This window comes from Podarcis raffonei, chromosome 16 (genome assembly GCF_027172205.1).
Source record: "Podarcis raffonei isolate rPodRaf1 chromosome 16, rPodRaf1.pri, whole genome shotgun sequence".
NCBI lineage: Eukaryota > Metazoa > Chordata > Lepidosauria > Squamata > Lacertidae > Podarcis > Podarcis raffonei.
Window position 1 is genome coordinate 30945544 of NC_070617.1, and position 16176 is coordinate 30961719.

The following is a 16176-nucleotide window of genomic DNA, read 5'->3' on the forward strand; positions in this document are numbered from 1 at the left end:
GAGATGAGTGCTGCAACCCCAGAGTCGGCCACGACTGGACCTAATGGTCAGGGGTCCCTTTACCTTTATTCAGCGCCAAGCACATGTATTTGAAAGCAACGTGTTATTCCTCACACTAGACCTTCACATCAAACTCAAGAAACCAAAGACCTCTGCGGTTGCAACAACCCCCCAAAGCCCCACGTTAACAGAAGAGGAAATTCTGCTGAACTACTCGTCCCTTTTGTGTCTTGGGCTGGGGGTGGTCTTCCGAAAGGAAAGCCGAAGATTGCTTGCCGCACAAGGGAAATTCTTTGCTTAGACCATAACCACCGAGGTTCCCTGTTGACAGGAGGGCAGGGAAAGAAACACCGCAGCGTAGATTAAGCCAACCTATTAATGATCAGCTTAATATTTCTGCAGCATCTGGGGGAATCTAGTTTCCATTCCCATAAACCTTTTCGCCCTGCCACATCTAATAAGGTCTTGCACTGTGGTGATAAGGGAGGGAGGGGGGAATGTTAATAAAGTAAATAAATAAATAAATGGCTGCGCCTGGACCCTACTCAAAAGGCCCCGTCTCTCTTCCGGGACCAATGATCATTTCAGTAACGAGACATCTCACACCACTTTTCATTACTTTCTGCATTTAGAAAGTGGCTCTCCGGGGAACGGCAGAGTGCAATGCAGAAACTGCAAGCCCAAGAAATGGAAATGAAGGAAACATTCTGGAGGTCCGCATTAATCAGCGGCAACGGGTCTGAAGAGCACTCCAGCGCTCCGCAAGGCGCGACGCAGCTCCTTTTATTAGCTTTGAACGAACTTATTCGCCCTCGCCGTAAAAACCAAACGATTTCAAAGCACGGCCAGAAACAACAACAGCAACCGACAACACTTTGCCTTTTTATGGACTTTTGCTTTATGGCGAAAGCTTCCCAGGCCCCGGAAATGCTAAAAAGCTAACTCTCCCAGATCTCACCAGCTGCTTGGAGAAATCTTGCTCACCTGTGGACATTCCCAACAAGACACCATCTCCCAGGGCTGGCTCTACTGCTAACTCACCCATTCAAACAAACTGCCAATGGATGCAAGAAGCAGGTGGCTTGCCGGCGAATGGCGCTGTTCTATTTATGTGCTGTAGCAAGAAATAGCTGCTGCATAAATCATCTCGAGGTACCAGCAAGCCTCTGAGCTGTCTCCGGGCTAACATTTCTTTGCCTTGGAGTGATGCGCCCATGATATCATGGATGCACAAACTCTAAATCTCAAAAAAGACTTGCTGTGCTAGCAACTTCTCCATTTAGGAAGGTGTGACCTGATGCCCCAAATAGGACACTTTGTTGTTGTTTCCCTCCCCCAAAATGTATTGCTTTTCAACATTTATCACAAAAATAACATAACAAAAAACACAACAAAAAACACACCACACTACAATAAACTAAACACACAAAAAGAAAAGAATATCTCTTCAAATATCCAACTTTCATCTCATTGATGATAGAATCCCCTCTAACTGAATTTCATTATATCACCTTTATAACAGTTCTCCAAGTTCATATTTCTAATAATATTAACTCCTTTCATTTACTAACCCCTTCTCCTTTATTAATATTCTAATCCTTAATATTTACTACCACGTATCCTTATTCTAGGGATGCAGGTGGTGCTGTGGGTTAAACCACAGAGCCTAGGATTTGCCGATCAGAAGGTCGGTGGTTCGAATCCCCACGACGGGGTGAGCTCCCTTTGCTCGGTCCCTGCTCCTGCCCACCTAGCAGTTCGAAAGCATGTCAAAGTGCAAGTAGATAAATAGGTACTGCTCCGACGGGAAGGTAAACGGCGTTTCCGTGTGCTGCTCTTGTTCGCCAGAAGCAGCTTAGTCCTGCTGGCCACATGACCCGGAAGCTGTACGCTGGCTCCCTTGGCCAGTAAACCGAGATGAGCGCCGCAACCCCAGAGTCGGTCACGACTGGACCTAACGGTCAGGGGTCCCTTTACCTTTACCTTTTATCCTTATTCTACCCCTAAGCCTATTTGTTACTTCCAAGGTTTTTCTATTTATCTTATATTACCAGATAGGACACTTTGTTGGCAATGCAAGTTCCTTTTAGCCAGTATTAAGGGAGGCATTTAAAGCCTCGCAGGCATCGATCCTTGACATCACAAAAGCGTAGACAGCCCATTGCCATATCTGCATTAGAAAACTGAGTGGAGGCTGGACCATCATGGTCCAGCTGAAGCAGTGCCCCACCAACCTCAGTCTGTCCTAAGCCAATAACCACCTGCCTGCCTTTTCCTTTACAATCAATCAGTGGGTAGTTCTGTTGCTCATTGGCTCTTGCGCCACCTACTGTTGGTCTTCCAGGTTTCTGCTCTCTGAGTCCCAATGGGCATCAAGCAGCAATAAGAAAGCTTCCAGCTAGACTGGTGACTGGGAGTGGCCGCTGAGACCATATAACACCGGTCCTGAAAGACCTACATTGGCTCCTAGTACGTTTCCAAGCACAGTTCAACGTGTTGGTGCTGATCTTTAAAGCCCTAAACGGCCTCGGCCCAGTATGCCTGAAGGAGCGTCTCCACCCCCATCGTTCAGCACTGAGGTCTAGCTCCGAGGGCGTTCTGGCGGTTCCCTCCCTGCGAGAAGTGAGGTTACAGGGAACTAGGCAAAAGGCCTTCTCGGTAGTGGCGCCCGCCTTGTGGAACACCCTCCCATCAGATGTCAAGGAAATAAATAACTACAGTGGTACCTCGGGTTACATACGCTTCAGGTTACAGACTCCACTAACCCAGAAATAGTACCTCAGGTTAAGAACTTTGCTTCAGGATGAGAACAGAAATTATGGTCTGGCGGCACAGCAGCAGCAGGAGGCCCCATTAGCTAAAGTGGTGCTTCAGGTTAAGAACAGTTTCAGGTTAAGAACGGACCTCCGGAACGAATTAAGTACTTAACCTGAGGTACCACTATATCTGGCTTTTAGAAGACATTGGAAGCCAGCCCTGTTTAGGGAATTTTTTAATGTTTGATGTTTTATCGCTTTTTAAATTATTATTAATATTCTGTTGGGAGTCACCCAGAGTGCCTGAGGAAACCCAGCCAGATGGGTGGGGTATAAATAAGAAATTATTATTATTATTATTATTATTATTATTATTATTATTATTATACATGAGGCCAAAAATTACTCTTCCCCTAACTTGCTAAACGTTCCATCTTCAAGGCTATCTACAGAATACTTAAGACACGGGCCCTTCAGATGGTGTTGGACTCCAATTAGCCATTTCAAACAGTATCATACCACTTTAAACAAGCACGACTTCCCCAAAGAATCTCGGGAACTGTAGTTTGGTAAGGGTGCTGTTCCCCTCCTGGGACTACAGCTCCCAGTGTTCCCTGGGAAGAGGGGTTTTGGGAATCTGTAGTTTGTCAAGGGTGCTGTAAGTCGTGAGGAGACCACCTTGTTCCCTCTCCTACTGCTACAATTCCCAGAGTGGTTTAACAATAGATTCCTCTTCACAAGGAACTCTGGGAACTGTAGCTCTGTGAGGGAAAGAGGGGTTTCCGAAAAACTCTCAGCACCCTCAACAGGATTCTTTTGGGGAAACCGCAGCTGTTAAAGTGGTATGATACTGCTTTAAATTTATAGTGTGGATGGAGCCCAACTCCCATCAGTCTCAGCCAGCATGGCCAATGACCAGGAATAATGGGAATTTTAGTTCAAGAACATTGGGAGGGCCAGAGGTTCCCTATTCCTGATATAAGGGAAGGGACACATAGGAGAACAAGCTTTTATCTGCCGTTCCAACTCTTTTACCACATGTGCTTAGAAGGAAGTCCAAATGGATCCAACAGGGTTTACTCTCAAGTAAGGGAGCTGCGAGTAAAGCCTTATTCTCTTGCATGTTGTTTCCCTTTAATATTTGTTGTAAGCCACACTGAGCGCTTCATTCAAAAGGAATAAATGCTTTATTAATCAAAATACAAATTTGGGATGGAGGAGACAGTATCAGCCTACTGGCCTCAGCCCCATCCTAAGACCCACAAGGTGATCCTCAGCTGTCGTGATTAAGTTTGAGCTGATGTAAGTGTGTTTTTTGGAAACTTATCTCCATTTGAGAAAGTCTAAAAATAAACATTCATCTTTTTTTCCCCTTGCGTGGATGATCAATCACAAATTTACCACTGCTCTGGCAGCGTTTAGAAGTCTCTGTTATTAGAAGACGCCTAAATTTGAGTTCTGGGAGCACAAGAGAATCATATTGGATGCTTTTTGGTCAGGAAGGCAAAATTTAAAAAACACAAGGGGAATCTGGAAATGAGGTTGGCCAATATTTACTCTTTTTGCTGAGATACTATCCTGGCATGTGCAGAGAAATGCTACAGATAAAGGAAAGACAGGTCTGTTTCCTGATGCTTGCGGAATTTGAATTTTGTGAATTCCTGTATGAAACATCCTGATCCAGGATTCAAATCTCCACTTGGCCACAAGGCCACAACCTTGGGCTAGTCAGTGCCTGGCCTAACCTACCTCACAGGGTTGGTGTGGAGATTAAAGGAGGAAAGCGAGAGCCAGGTAATTCACCTTGAGCTCCTTCGAGGAAAAAAAAGTGGGATATAAATGCAGTAATCAATTAAATAAAATACCCTTAGCTAGCCACTGAAGTCCACTTTGTTCACTGTGGCTCTGACACATCATTCATAAAAACTGGCCTAAGCTAAAAACGGCACATATGGAGAGACAGAAGTTCAAAAACGTAGGCAAATGTTTTGCACACATTCCCTCTGGGCTTCTCTGGAAGGCAGGGGTAGAAATTTAATAATGTACTGCTTTTATTTGTAAAAGTACAGGCATAACCACCACCCTCACACATGACTGCGTATATGGGCAGCGCTGGGAAATAAGCGAATCATTTCATTCAAACCCAGAAATGGCAGGAGAGAGCTGGAGAGTCCCTGTGACTTGTGAGGAGACCCAAAGAAGACATCATTGAGGACGGAGGCAGCCCCTAAGAGACCGGAGGTGCAGTGGCGCTTTGTTTCAGCTGCTCAGCTTCCTCAGGTAACAGCTGATGTGCGGACAATTGCAGCTGCAGCAGTTGCAGCCTCCATTTTGATTTTGATTGGGGATAGAGATTTTGATCTGGATTGGGGATAGAGTAGGAGAGAGAGAGATGGGGAGAAAGGGCGTGTAGAGGCTTTTCAGAGCATGCGCCTCACTTTATGAGATTTCAGTTATGTGCGCGGGAGCCCGGAATGTAACCCCCTATAAGTGGGGGGGACGACGACGCTTGTATTTATCTAAAATTATCAGGGCAGTACAGGGCAATGTGCACACAATAAAAGACGTTTAAAAGCAGTCCAAAACAATGACTGGCCAATCAAGGAAGTCTGAAACAGCAGCAAAGACATGCCAGCAGCATGAAAAGGTCTTCAGGATCCAGGAGGATAAAAGAATGGGACAAATTTACATTATATTTGAAAGACCACTGTAAACACTTGAACTCTTTGGCAGGTTTTAAATAACTCTTGCAATGTTATACAGAGTTTGGATACAATGGAGGACTGGAAATTGGATGGACTTATAACACATAGTTTTAAAAGTTACTTAAAGAACCCATGGAGGGGAGGAGGGAAGTCTTGAGATTCGCGTGACCTTAGTGATCAAGCTGGGGTATCAAGGCTCAGGCAGCTGCTGCAGGATAACCTGGTTCCAGGTTGTTCAGGATTCTGTATTATCAACCATAGCTGTCAACCGTCCCTTATTTGGTGGGAAACTCCCTTATCCCAGTGCCATATCCTGCTGCTGTCCCTTACTGATGATGTCCCTTAAATTTCCCGGGTTTCATGCTCGCCCGGCTCGGGAGGGAAGCAGCGGCTCGGGGTCCTCCGCCGCGAGAGAGCGGGCGTGTGCACGAGCTGCCACGTCTCCGTCTCTCCCTTTTCCTCCTCAGGGGCGCGTCGTGAGGAGACGGGTGGCGGCGGGCGGGCAGGCAGCCCCTCTCTTGCAAGACTTCCGCCGCGCTGCCAGGGGAAGCCAGAGGTGGCTGAGGAGGCGGCCTGAGGGAGGAGGAAGAGGAGGGGATGGGAAGGGACGCAGAAGGGCGGCGCTTCAGCGGCCACTGCGGCGCCGCAACCGCCTCATGCTGGGCTCGCGGGTGAGAGTCTCTCTTCCTCTCTCCCTCTCTCTCGGGCGGGGAAGGGCCGATGGAACTCCTCGCGCCAGGACGACGGCAGCCCCGACGTGCATAAGCTAAGCAAAATCCCATATTTTGGCTGCTGATCCCTTATTTTCAAGGCTGCTGGTCCCTTATTTTCAAATCTGTAAGTTGACAGCTATGATTATCAACACAACATTTCTGAACACGTAGAATGGAAAACTTGAGGTGTAACAGAAGCCAAGACTTTTTAAATGTTTCGTTACTATCCCCCTTCTGCTTCTATGCAGATTCTGGGCAAAATGTGAATCTCTAACCATTCCCCCCTTCCTGCTTTCTTCACCTTTCTTCACCCCACCCCAATTGCCGCAATCGCCCCGCTCCAATCTCACCTCAGACATCCTGACGTGTTCTTGAAGACGGTTGTCCACTCGGCGTCTCGAGGCTTCGAGTCTTCGTTCGGCTCGTTCTCCCAACCGGAATGGGGGATGATCACTTCGTTGGTCAGGGTCTGTAGACCATGGTTAATGATCACCATTTTGAGGGGCTCGTAGGAGGACAGGTTCCAGAGGGTACCTTGAACAAGAGAAAATGGCAGCGGAGAGTCATGGGAGCCTGTGTTGCCAAGTGGCTGTGGAGAATATTACTCTAGTTCAAGCAGTACAGCGAAACCAAAACTGTGTTTCAACTGACTATGGTTTGTAACAGCAAACCAAGGTTTCTTGGGACTGCTGCCTTTCTGATCTTTTAACCGTTGGTTTGCGGACGTCTTACCTGTGCTAACAACACTGCATAAGTGTGAGAATCCACGCAGGTGTTCAGTAGAGCTGGGAGATACCTGGCTTTCAGCATCGCAATATACCACTAGCTAAACATCACAATATAATGATATACAGTGGTACCTTGGTTCTCAAACGCCTTGGTACTCTAACAACTCGGAACCCAAACACTGCAAACCTGGAAGTAAGTGTTTCGGTTTGCAAACTTTTCTCAGAAGCCGAACGTGCTCCATTTTGAGTGTTACGCTTCCGTTTTGAGTGTTACGCTGAGGTTATGATTTTTGCATAGCACACACACACACATCGTGATTAGTGATATATTGCCAGGTCAAAAATGATGAAACCGATACCACGATATGAACTTCAAACCAGTTTTGCACAATATATCAATATATCGCCCAGCCCTAGCGTTCAGCCCCTTGAGCAGAGGTGGAGAACCTTTTTCATCCTGATGGCTGCATTCCATTCCAGTCAATCGTGACAGTGGTGGGCAGGGCCAAGACCAAAAGTAGGCGGAGCAACACATGTAAATGTTGCCTTTATAAAATAGGCTAGCTTCTGCACACAGCCCTCTCTGTCCTCTACCCAGACAAGCAAGAGGCAATATTGGAGTGCAAGGACAATTTCCAGGCAGGCCAAAGCAAGGGCTGCATTTGGCCCCGGAGCCAACATTCCCTACCCCTGCTCTTAAGAGTTGACAACGTTAATTCACAAAACAATGAAAACAAATCTACAGTAAACTGAAGTCTGGGTTGAAGGTGCATAGAACTACAGTCATACCCCACGTTACGTTTGCTTCAGGTTGTGTGTTTTCAAGTTGTTTCCCACGGTGACCCAGAAGTAATGGAATGGGTTACTTCCGGGTTTCTCCGCTCGCGCATGTGCAGACGAGCAAAACGACATCATGCGCATGCGCAGAAGTGGCGAATTGCGACCCGTGCACGTGCAAACACGGGGTGCGTTCTTTTCAGGTTGCGAATGGGCCTCCGGAACGGATCCCATTCGCAACCAGAGGTACCACTGTAGTGAGTTCTGAAATTCATTCCCACCCCTCTCATTCCCTCTCCCCTCGCCCTCTTCCAAATGTTATGGGGAAGGACCATTCCTTAATGATGCAACATCTACCGTATTTTTCGCACTATAGGACGCACTTTTCCCCCTCCAAAAATGAAGGGGAAATGTGTGTGCGTCCTATGGTGCGAATGCAGGCTTTCGCTGAAGCCTGGAGAGCGAGAGGGGTCGGTGCGCACCGACCCCTCTAGCTCTCCAGGCTTCAGGAGAGCCCCACCGCCAGCCCCACAAGCTCGGGGGACAGCGGGGAGGTGAAACCCCACCATCCCGCTGTCCCCCGACTTGGCTAGAAGGCTGGCGACGGGGAGAAGCCGGCTCCTCCCCGTCGCCAGCCCCGCAAACTCGGGAGACAGCGGGAGAGGCGCAGCGCGCCCTTCCCGCTGTCCCCCGACTTGGCTAGAAGGCTGGCGGGGGGGAGAAGCTGGCTCCTCCCCGTCGCCAGCCCTGCAAACTCGGGGGACAGCGGGAGAGGCGCAGCGCGCCATCCCGCTGTCCCCCGACTTGGCTAGAAGGCTGGCGGGGGGGAGAAGCCGGCTCGTCCCCTTCGCCAGCCCCGCAAACTCGGGGGACAGCGGGAGAGGCGCAGCGCGCCCTTCCCGCTGTCCCCCGACTTGGCTAGAAGGCTGGCGACGGGGAGAAGCCTGCTCCTCCCCGTCGCCAGCCCCGCAAACTCGGGGGACAGCGGGAGAGGCGCAGCGCCCCATCCCACTGTCCCCCGACTTGGCTAGAAGGCTGGCGGGGGGGAGAAGCTGGCTCCTCCCCGTCGCCAGCCCCGCAAACTCGGGGGACAGCGGGAGAGGCGCAGCGCGCCATCCCGCTGTCCCCCGACTTGGGTAGAAGGCTGGCGGGGGGGGAGAAGCCTGCTCCTCCCCGTCGCCAGCCCCGCAAACTCGGGAGATAGCGGGAGAGGCGCAGCGCGCCCTTCCTGCTGTCCCCCGACTTGGCTAGAAGGCTGGCGACGGGGAGAAGCCTGCTCCTCCCCGTCGCCAGCCCCGCAAACTCGGGGGACAGCGGGAGAGGCGCAGCGCGCCATCCCGCTGTCTCCCGACATGGTTTGGAGGCTGGCGGAGGGCTTCCTCCTCCCCCAGCCCCGCAAGCTCCCAGAGCTATGCCAAAGCTGCGCGCAGCTTCGGCATGGCTCTGGGTCCCGTTCTGGGGGAGGGGGAAGCTCGGGCTTCCCCCGCCCCAGCCCCGCGCCTGGCGGGCGGGGGAAATAATTTCCCCCCCTTTATTTCCCCCCCCAAATCTAGGTGCGTCCTATGGACCGGTGCGTCCTATCGTGCGAAAAATACGGTATATTGCACAAAGATGATCACGGGTTCAAGTTCTGGCACCTACAGGTAGGGCAGGGAGAGACATCGGAGGGCTGCTGCCAATCAGTGTAGACAATACTGAACTAGATAGGCCTCAATGGAGTGACTTGGGATAAGGCAGCTTCCGATGTTCCCTTCTTCGGTTTTTGATGACCTTCCTGTTTATTTGCATCTCATTCCACGACTGGGATGCTCAATCTGCATGTGTGATTTATCCCAGTCATATAAGGCAATAAATTTGAATGCATAGGTCTGTAAATCTGTGTTTATTCCTGCTGTATATAAGCAAAGAAATGCCCATCAGTTTTCTCTAAGCTTATAGGGGGACTGAAAGGTGTAAATATCAAGAAGCTGTAATGCAGACCAACTTTGGGTAAGCCTGTCTCTGTCCTGTTCTTTTTTAGGACAGACAATAAATTTCTTGTCAAGCTCCCTGACTTGTTTGCCTTCTGCAGGTCTGAGCCAGGGGTGGCTAAACTGTGGTTCTCCAGAAGTTGTTCGATTCCAGCTCTCATCCGCCCCAGCCAGCGTGGCCAGGAGCCTGATGTGATAGGAGTTGTGGTTCAACAACTTCTGGAGAGGGCCACAGGTTAGCCACCCCAGTCTAAGCCACCAGTGGCAACTGGCTTGTGTTTTCATAGGATTGTTTCATGTTGTTTTACCTTATTTATTGCTCGCCACCTTAGGCATCAAACCACAGAGCCTAGGACTTGCCAATCAGAAGGTCGGCAGTTCGAATCCCCATGACGGGGTGAGCTCCCGTTGCTCGGTCCCTGCTCCTGCCAACCTAGCAGTTCGAAAGCACATCAAAGTGCAAGTAGATAAATAGGTACCGCTCCGGCAGGAAGGTAAACGGCGTTTCCATGTGCTGCTCTGGTTCGCCTGAAGCGGCTTAGTCATGCTGGCCACATGACCCAGAAGCTGTACACCGGCTCCCTCAGCCAATAAAGTGAGATGAGCGCTGCAACCCCAGAGTCGGCCACGACTGGACTTAACGGTCAGGGGTCCCTTTACTTTTACCTTTGGCTATGGTGCAATTAATCGAAAGTGTCAGCACTCATGCACTGGAACTCCCTGCCTGTTGACATCAGGCAGGTGCCTTCTCTATAGTCTTTTTTGGTGCCCACTTTAAACATTTGCCTTTTGGCAAGCCTATCCAAATATGTAGAATGCTGACGTGTGTTGAGGTTTGCTTTTTCACTTGGCATCAACTATTATTATTTTGTGAAGGTTTTCAGTACAGTGGTACCTCGGTTTTCAAACGTAATCTGTTCCAGAAGACCATTTGAGATCCTCGAAAACTGAGGTGCAAAGGGTGCTTTGAAGTATCGACAATTATCACCTGACGTCATTGCGGCATCAGGAGACTGAAAGTTGGCCCCACCCACCTGTCACCTTTGACTCATGAGTGGTAGAGAAGAAAGGATCTGGCCCACTGGCCAGAACTGGCTCCCAACCCCTTATTAAATACATAAATAAATACATGCCTAATCTACATTTCTCGTTGCAGATCCTGGGCTATACTTTGCTCCCAAGATCTCCATTAATTCTTTGCTGTTGCTTGGAATCGAGATTGTAAATGTAAACGCTTTAAATGCACTGCCTCCAGTGAGATTGGAGTAGGGAGGGAAAGCAAGAGAATTAGATGCTTGTGAGAGTCACACTCTCTCAGGCTTGGTTCCACCCCAGTAAAACAGCACAATAATAATAATCTACTTCCCAGAGTAACTGTCAGGGTGGAGGAGGGAGAGACGGCAAAGTAATAACGCCACCCCTCCCCCAAAATTGCTATATAAATGCTAAGCAAGACCCATGAGCATCCCAAGTGAAAACTCTCCATTTTGAAATCCCTCTTTTCTTTACTTAGCATGCTGCAGGGACACCCACAACCTGCAAAAAAAAAAAAAAAAAAAAGCAAGCTCTCAGCAGAATTATGTACCTGAGACCTAAGTGGCCAACTGGAAATTTAATCGGAGATGCCAGCTGAAAACTTCCTAGGGGCAGGCCAGGCAGAAAGTAACCTTTCCAAAAGGCCACACATTTCCCCAAAGCTAATATCAAGTCATTACTTGCCAGGTATTTTTGATTTTCAAAATAGCAATTCTCACGATTTTTGTCTACTAAACAGTTGAAATCAACTACAGTAGTACCTCGGTTTTCGAACGTCTTAGAAGCCAAATGTTTCGGTTTTCGAACGCCAAAAACCCGGAAGTAAATGCTACCATTTTCGAAGGTGCCTCAGAAGTCGAATGGCTTCCACTGAGGGGTTTTTTCAATTTTCTCCAATGAATTTTCAGACTGCCCTTTGCACCTCAGATTTTGAGTTTTTCAGAACTCGAATGGTCTTCCGGAACGGATTATGTTCGAAAACCGAGGTACCACTGTACTGAAAACCTTCACAAAATAATAATAGTTAATGCCAAGTGAAAAAGCAGACCTAAACACATGTCAGCATTCTACATATTTGGATAGGCTTGCCTAAAGGCAAATGTTTTAAGCGAGCACCAAAAAAGACTATAGAGAAGGCACCTGCCTGATGTTGATAGGCAGGGAATTCCAGTGCGTGAGTGCTACCACTTTCGATTAAATACACCATGTTGTTGTTGTTGTTTAGTCGCTTAGTCGTGTCCGACTCTTCGTGACCCCCTGGACCAGAGCACACCAGGCACTCCTGTCTTCCACTGCCTCCCGCAAAATGCACCATAGCCAAAGTTAAAGGTAAGGAGACCCCTGACCATTAAGTCCAGTTGCGGATGACTCTGGGGTTGCGGCACTCATCTCGCTTTACTGGCTGAGGGAGCTGGCGTTTGTCCATAGATATCTTCCGGGTCATGTGGCCAGCATGACTAAGCCGCTTCTGGTGAACCAGAGCAGCGCACGGAAACACCATTTACCTTCCTGCCGCAGTGGTACCTATTTATCTACTTGCACTTTGACGTGCTTTCGAACTGCTAGGTTGGCAGGAGCAGAGACCGAGCAACAGGAGCTCACCCCATCGCGGGGATTCAAACCGCCAACCTTCTGATCGGCAAGCCCTAGGCTCAGTGGTTCAGCCATAGCTAGCTGCTTGTAATCCATGAGACTCTTAATCTCAGGGCTGTGGGTTTGAGCTCTACATGGGGCAAAAGATTCCTGCCCTCACAGTCCCTTCCAATTCTACAGTTCTATGATTCTATGCCTCAATGTGAATATGGTAGGCCTATTTTAAGGATCAATATTCTGTGAGGACACCAGAAATAATTATGACAGATTATGTAATGTTGTGATTGGTATGCAAGAAAACCAGTCAACCCTACAACCTGCCTGAACCAGTAGGGAAAGAAAACTGGTTGGACCAAGCTGATACTTACCGTATTTTTCGCTCTATAGGATGCACACAACCATAGGACGCACCTTGTTTTAGAGGGGGGGAACAAGAAAAAAATATTCTCCCCCTCTCTGCTCAGCGCCCCTTCAGCGAAGTGGCAGGAGAAGCGGAGCCCCTTCCATTTCTCCTGCCACTTTGCTGAAGGGGCACTGCGCAGAGAGGGGGAGAATTTTTTTTCTTGTTCCCCCCCCTCTAAAACAAGGTGCATTCTGTGCGTTCAAGGTGCATTCACCCGAAGCCTCCGGTGCGCACCGACCCCTCTCGCTCTCCAGGCTTCAGCAAAAGCAACGTGAAGCCTCCGGAGTGCGGACGGAGCGCTCCCTTTGCGCTTTGGAGGCTTCGCGTTGCTATTGCTGAAGCCAAGGAGCCTGCATTCGCTCCATAGGACGCACACACATTTCCTCTTAATTTTTGGAGGGGGAAAAGTGTGTCCTATAGAGCAAAAAATACGGTATGTCAAGGGTCAGGGACCTCCAGCCCTCCAGATGTTGCTGGACTCCAACTCTGCATGCTCAGGGACAATGGGAGCTGCGACTCCATCATTTGCTGGGCCAAAGGTTCCCTGGAATCTATAGCCGGTACCCTTGTCGCTACTTGTCTGTGGCTTCCCACACGTCCCAAGGGCATCTGCTTTTAGGCTGCAATCCTTTTAGGGCCATTCTTAGGTAGGTAGCATGTGCCAGCAGGAATTTTATCTCCCAGCTCCCCAGCGGTTAAGTGGCACTTCAACTATAGCCCAACAGACCCAGATGACTAACAGATCTTTGGTGATATAAAACATTCCTCTCTGCAAAGTGACCTCTGAAAGGGGCTCCTTTAAATTTAGCTGAGCCAAACAGCTTTGGCGCATCCAACTTGGGATTTTGCTTGTGGCCTGCTTTGGGGTAAGAAAAAGGTAAAGGACCCCTGGATGGTTAAGTCTAAAGGCGACTATGGGGTTGAGGGGCTCATCTCGCTTTTCAGGCCAAGGGAGCCAGCGTTTGTCCACAGACAGGTCATGTGGTCAGCAGGACTAAACTTCTTTTGGCACAACGGGATACTGTGACGAGTGCCAGAGCACACAGAAACGCCATTTACCTTTCCGCTGCAGTGGTACCTATTTATCCACTTGCACTGGTGTGCTTTCAAACTGCTAGGTTGGCAGGAGCTGGAACAGAGCATTGGGAGCTCACCATCATCATGTGGATTTGAACCGCCGACCTTCTGATGAGCAAGCCCAGATGCTCAGTGGTTTAGACCACAGCGCCACCCGCGTCCCTTTACCTGCTTTGGGGTATAGGATACAGTGACTAGGTGTACATTTCCAGGGGGGCAGTTTGCTACACATTAGCTCTGCTCAGCGCACATCTTGAAAGCCCAATAGGGTGGCTGAGAGTGGCGAGTGGGAAAAGGATAAGCAAGGTCGGTGCTGAACTTGCCTCCTCCTTAGCCGGACATTATAGTCCGGGTGTGGGGAACCCATGGCCCTCTGGAGGTTGTTGAACTACAACTCCCATCATTCCTGCCCATTGGCCATGCTTGCTAAGGCTGATGGGAGTTGTAGTTCAGCAACAGCTGGAGGCCCAAATGTTCCCTACTCTGGCTTTAGGTGGTTCTAGATGCCCTGTTTACTGAACATTCACTCCAATTTGTCTGCAGGGCAGTTCAATGACACTGGCTATTTTATGAACATTCGCTTTTACACATTTGAAGAGAGGTTAGATGACGTGTCAAAGGAATAGCTATCCCACACATTATAGTGTATTTCCCCAATCCCTTTCCTTGTTGCAAAGAGCCCAATATTTGGAGGAAGTGGGTTCACAGAATCATAGAATTGTAGAGTTGTAGGAATTGTAGAACTGTAGGAATCCCAGCTGAACAGATGAAGAAGAAGAAGAAGAAGAGTTTGGATTTGATATCCCGCTTTATCACTACCCGAAGGAGTCTCAAAGCGGCTAACATTCTCCTTTCCCTTCCTCCCCCACAACAAACACTCTGTGAGGTGAGTGGGGCTGAGAGACTTCAGAGAAGTGTGACTAGCCCAAGGTCACCCAGCAGCTGCATGTGGAGGAGCGGGGACGCGAACCCGGTTCACCAGATTACGAGTCCACCGCTCTTAACCACTATACCACACTGGCTCCAATGGCATCCAACAGATGGGTTCGCTGAGCGAGACCTCCAGATCAACCTTAATCGCAGAACCTGGATCTGCCAATATGTGACTGGATCCCTGGTGAGAATCTGAGGGGAGCATTTTGGCAATTTGGGGGGCAGTGGGATTCATAAGGGTTCAAACGGGTGAATTTGCCAGCAGCGGTAACCACACTGCTCATGGCATGTAGAGTTTCCTGGGAAGAGGGACTTAATGTTAAACCACTCTGGGCAGCTTTGGGTGGGTGGGTAGGTACAGGGTTCTCCTAGCAGCTGTCACCACCCGTAAGAAACTACAACTCCCAGAATTCCTTGGAGGGGAAGCTGCTTCACGTGATACCATAATGCTTGAAATGTATGGTGCAAATATAGCAGCAGTCGCTTTTTCTCTAAACTACAGAGTTGCAAATAGAGGGCGGCCTTTTGCCAAGTGGGGGACACAAACACCCTGCTTCCTGGCTCCAATAATCTAAACTTCCTGACTCCAATAATCAGTTGTAACCTGCCCTTTCCTCTGTTACTGCCAGCAGGGACGTTAATCACTGTATTTATTTCCTTGAATCACTTCACTCACTACATTGCAGCTTATGTCCACACAAGGCACAGTGGTAATTATAGTAACATAGATTTTGTTTTTTAAAAAAGCAAGTCACTTTAGCATTTAAACAAATTAATATAATAGAAATAAAAAGGAATAAATTAGCTCCTGACGGCTAGCCACTGAGAACAAGAAAATGAGTAATTAATCCGGAATCCATTACCAGCTGAAGGGTTTTGTTTTGTTTTTCCCTAAGCACAGCGATCCCAGTCAATGAGCCGATATTGTGGGTATTTTCACAGAACATACTATTTTCTGCTATGAAGCATTTATTTATATAGCGGCCAAACAATGTAAGGCCAATTCCTTTAAAACTAGAAGATCTGCAATCTGTCTGGCAAGGGAGTTGTGAGTTTGTCAAAGGCCCTCAAGCACCAGGAATGAGCAGGTCTGCAATAAAATGTTGCAGGGCATCCTTCCTGTTGGGTTTCCAGGGGTAGGATCTCTATCTTCCCTCTTCCTCAGGTAATACCTTCAGGACTTCAAAGCACCGCACATGACTTGCAGAGGGCCTTGCCTATGCTGCTTTGAAGCACGCTGATCATCAGGCCTGAAGTGCAAATAGATAAATAGGTACCGCTCCGCCAGGAAGGTAAACGGCGTTTCTGTCTGCTGCTCTGGTTCACCAGAAGAGACTTACGGTAGTCATGCTGGCAACATGACCCAGAAGCTGTCTGCGGACAAACGCCAGCTCCCTCGGCCAATAAAGCGAGATGAGCACCGCAACCCCAGAGTCGTCCATGACTGGACCTAACGGTCAGGGGTCCCTTTACCTTTATGTTAAAG

General features: G+C 48.9%; 1 protein-coding gene across 14 annotated transcripts in view; it reads right to left on the reverse strand.

Annotated features, from left to right (window-relative positions):
• Positions 1 to 16176, reverse strand: part of ARVCF (ARVCF delta catenin family member) — a 606803-nt gene that overhangs the window by 115194 nt on the left and 475433 nt on the right. For all 14 annotated transcript variants that reach the window (XM_053369463.1, XM_053369462.1, XM_053369469.1 and 11 more), the window contains one exon: positions 6525 to 6708. In XM_053369463.1, coding sequence (XP_053225438.1) covers positions 6525 to 6708 — 184 coding nt within the window. The remainder of the gene's footprint in view (positions 1 to 6524; positions 6709 to 16176) is intronic.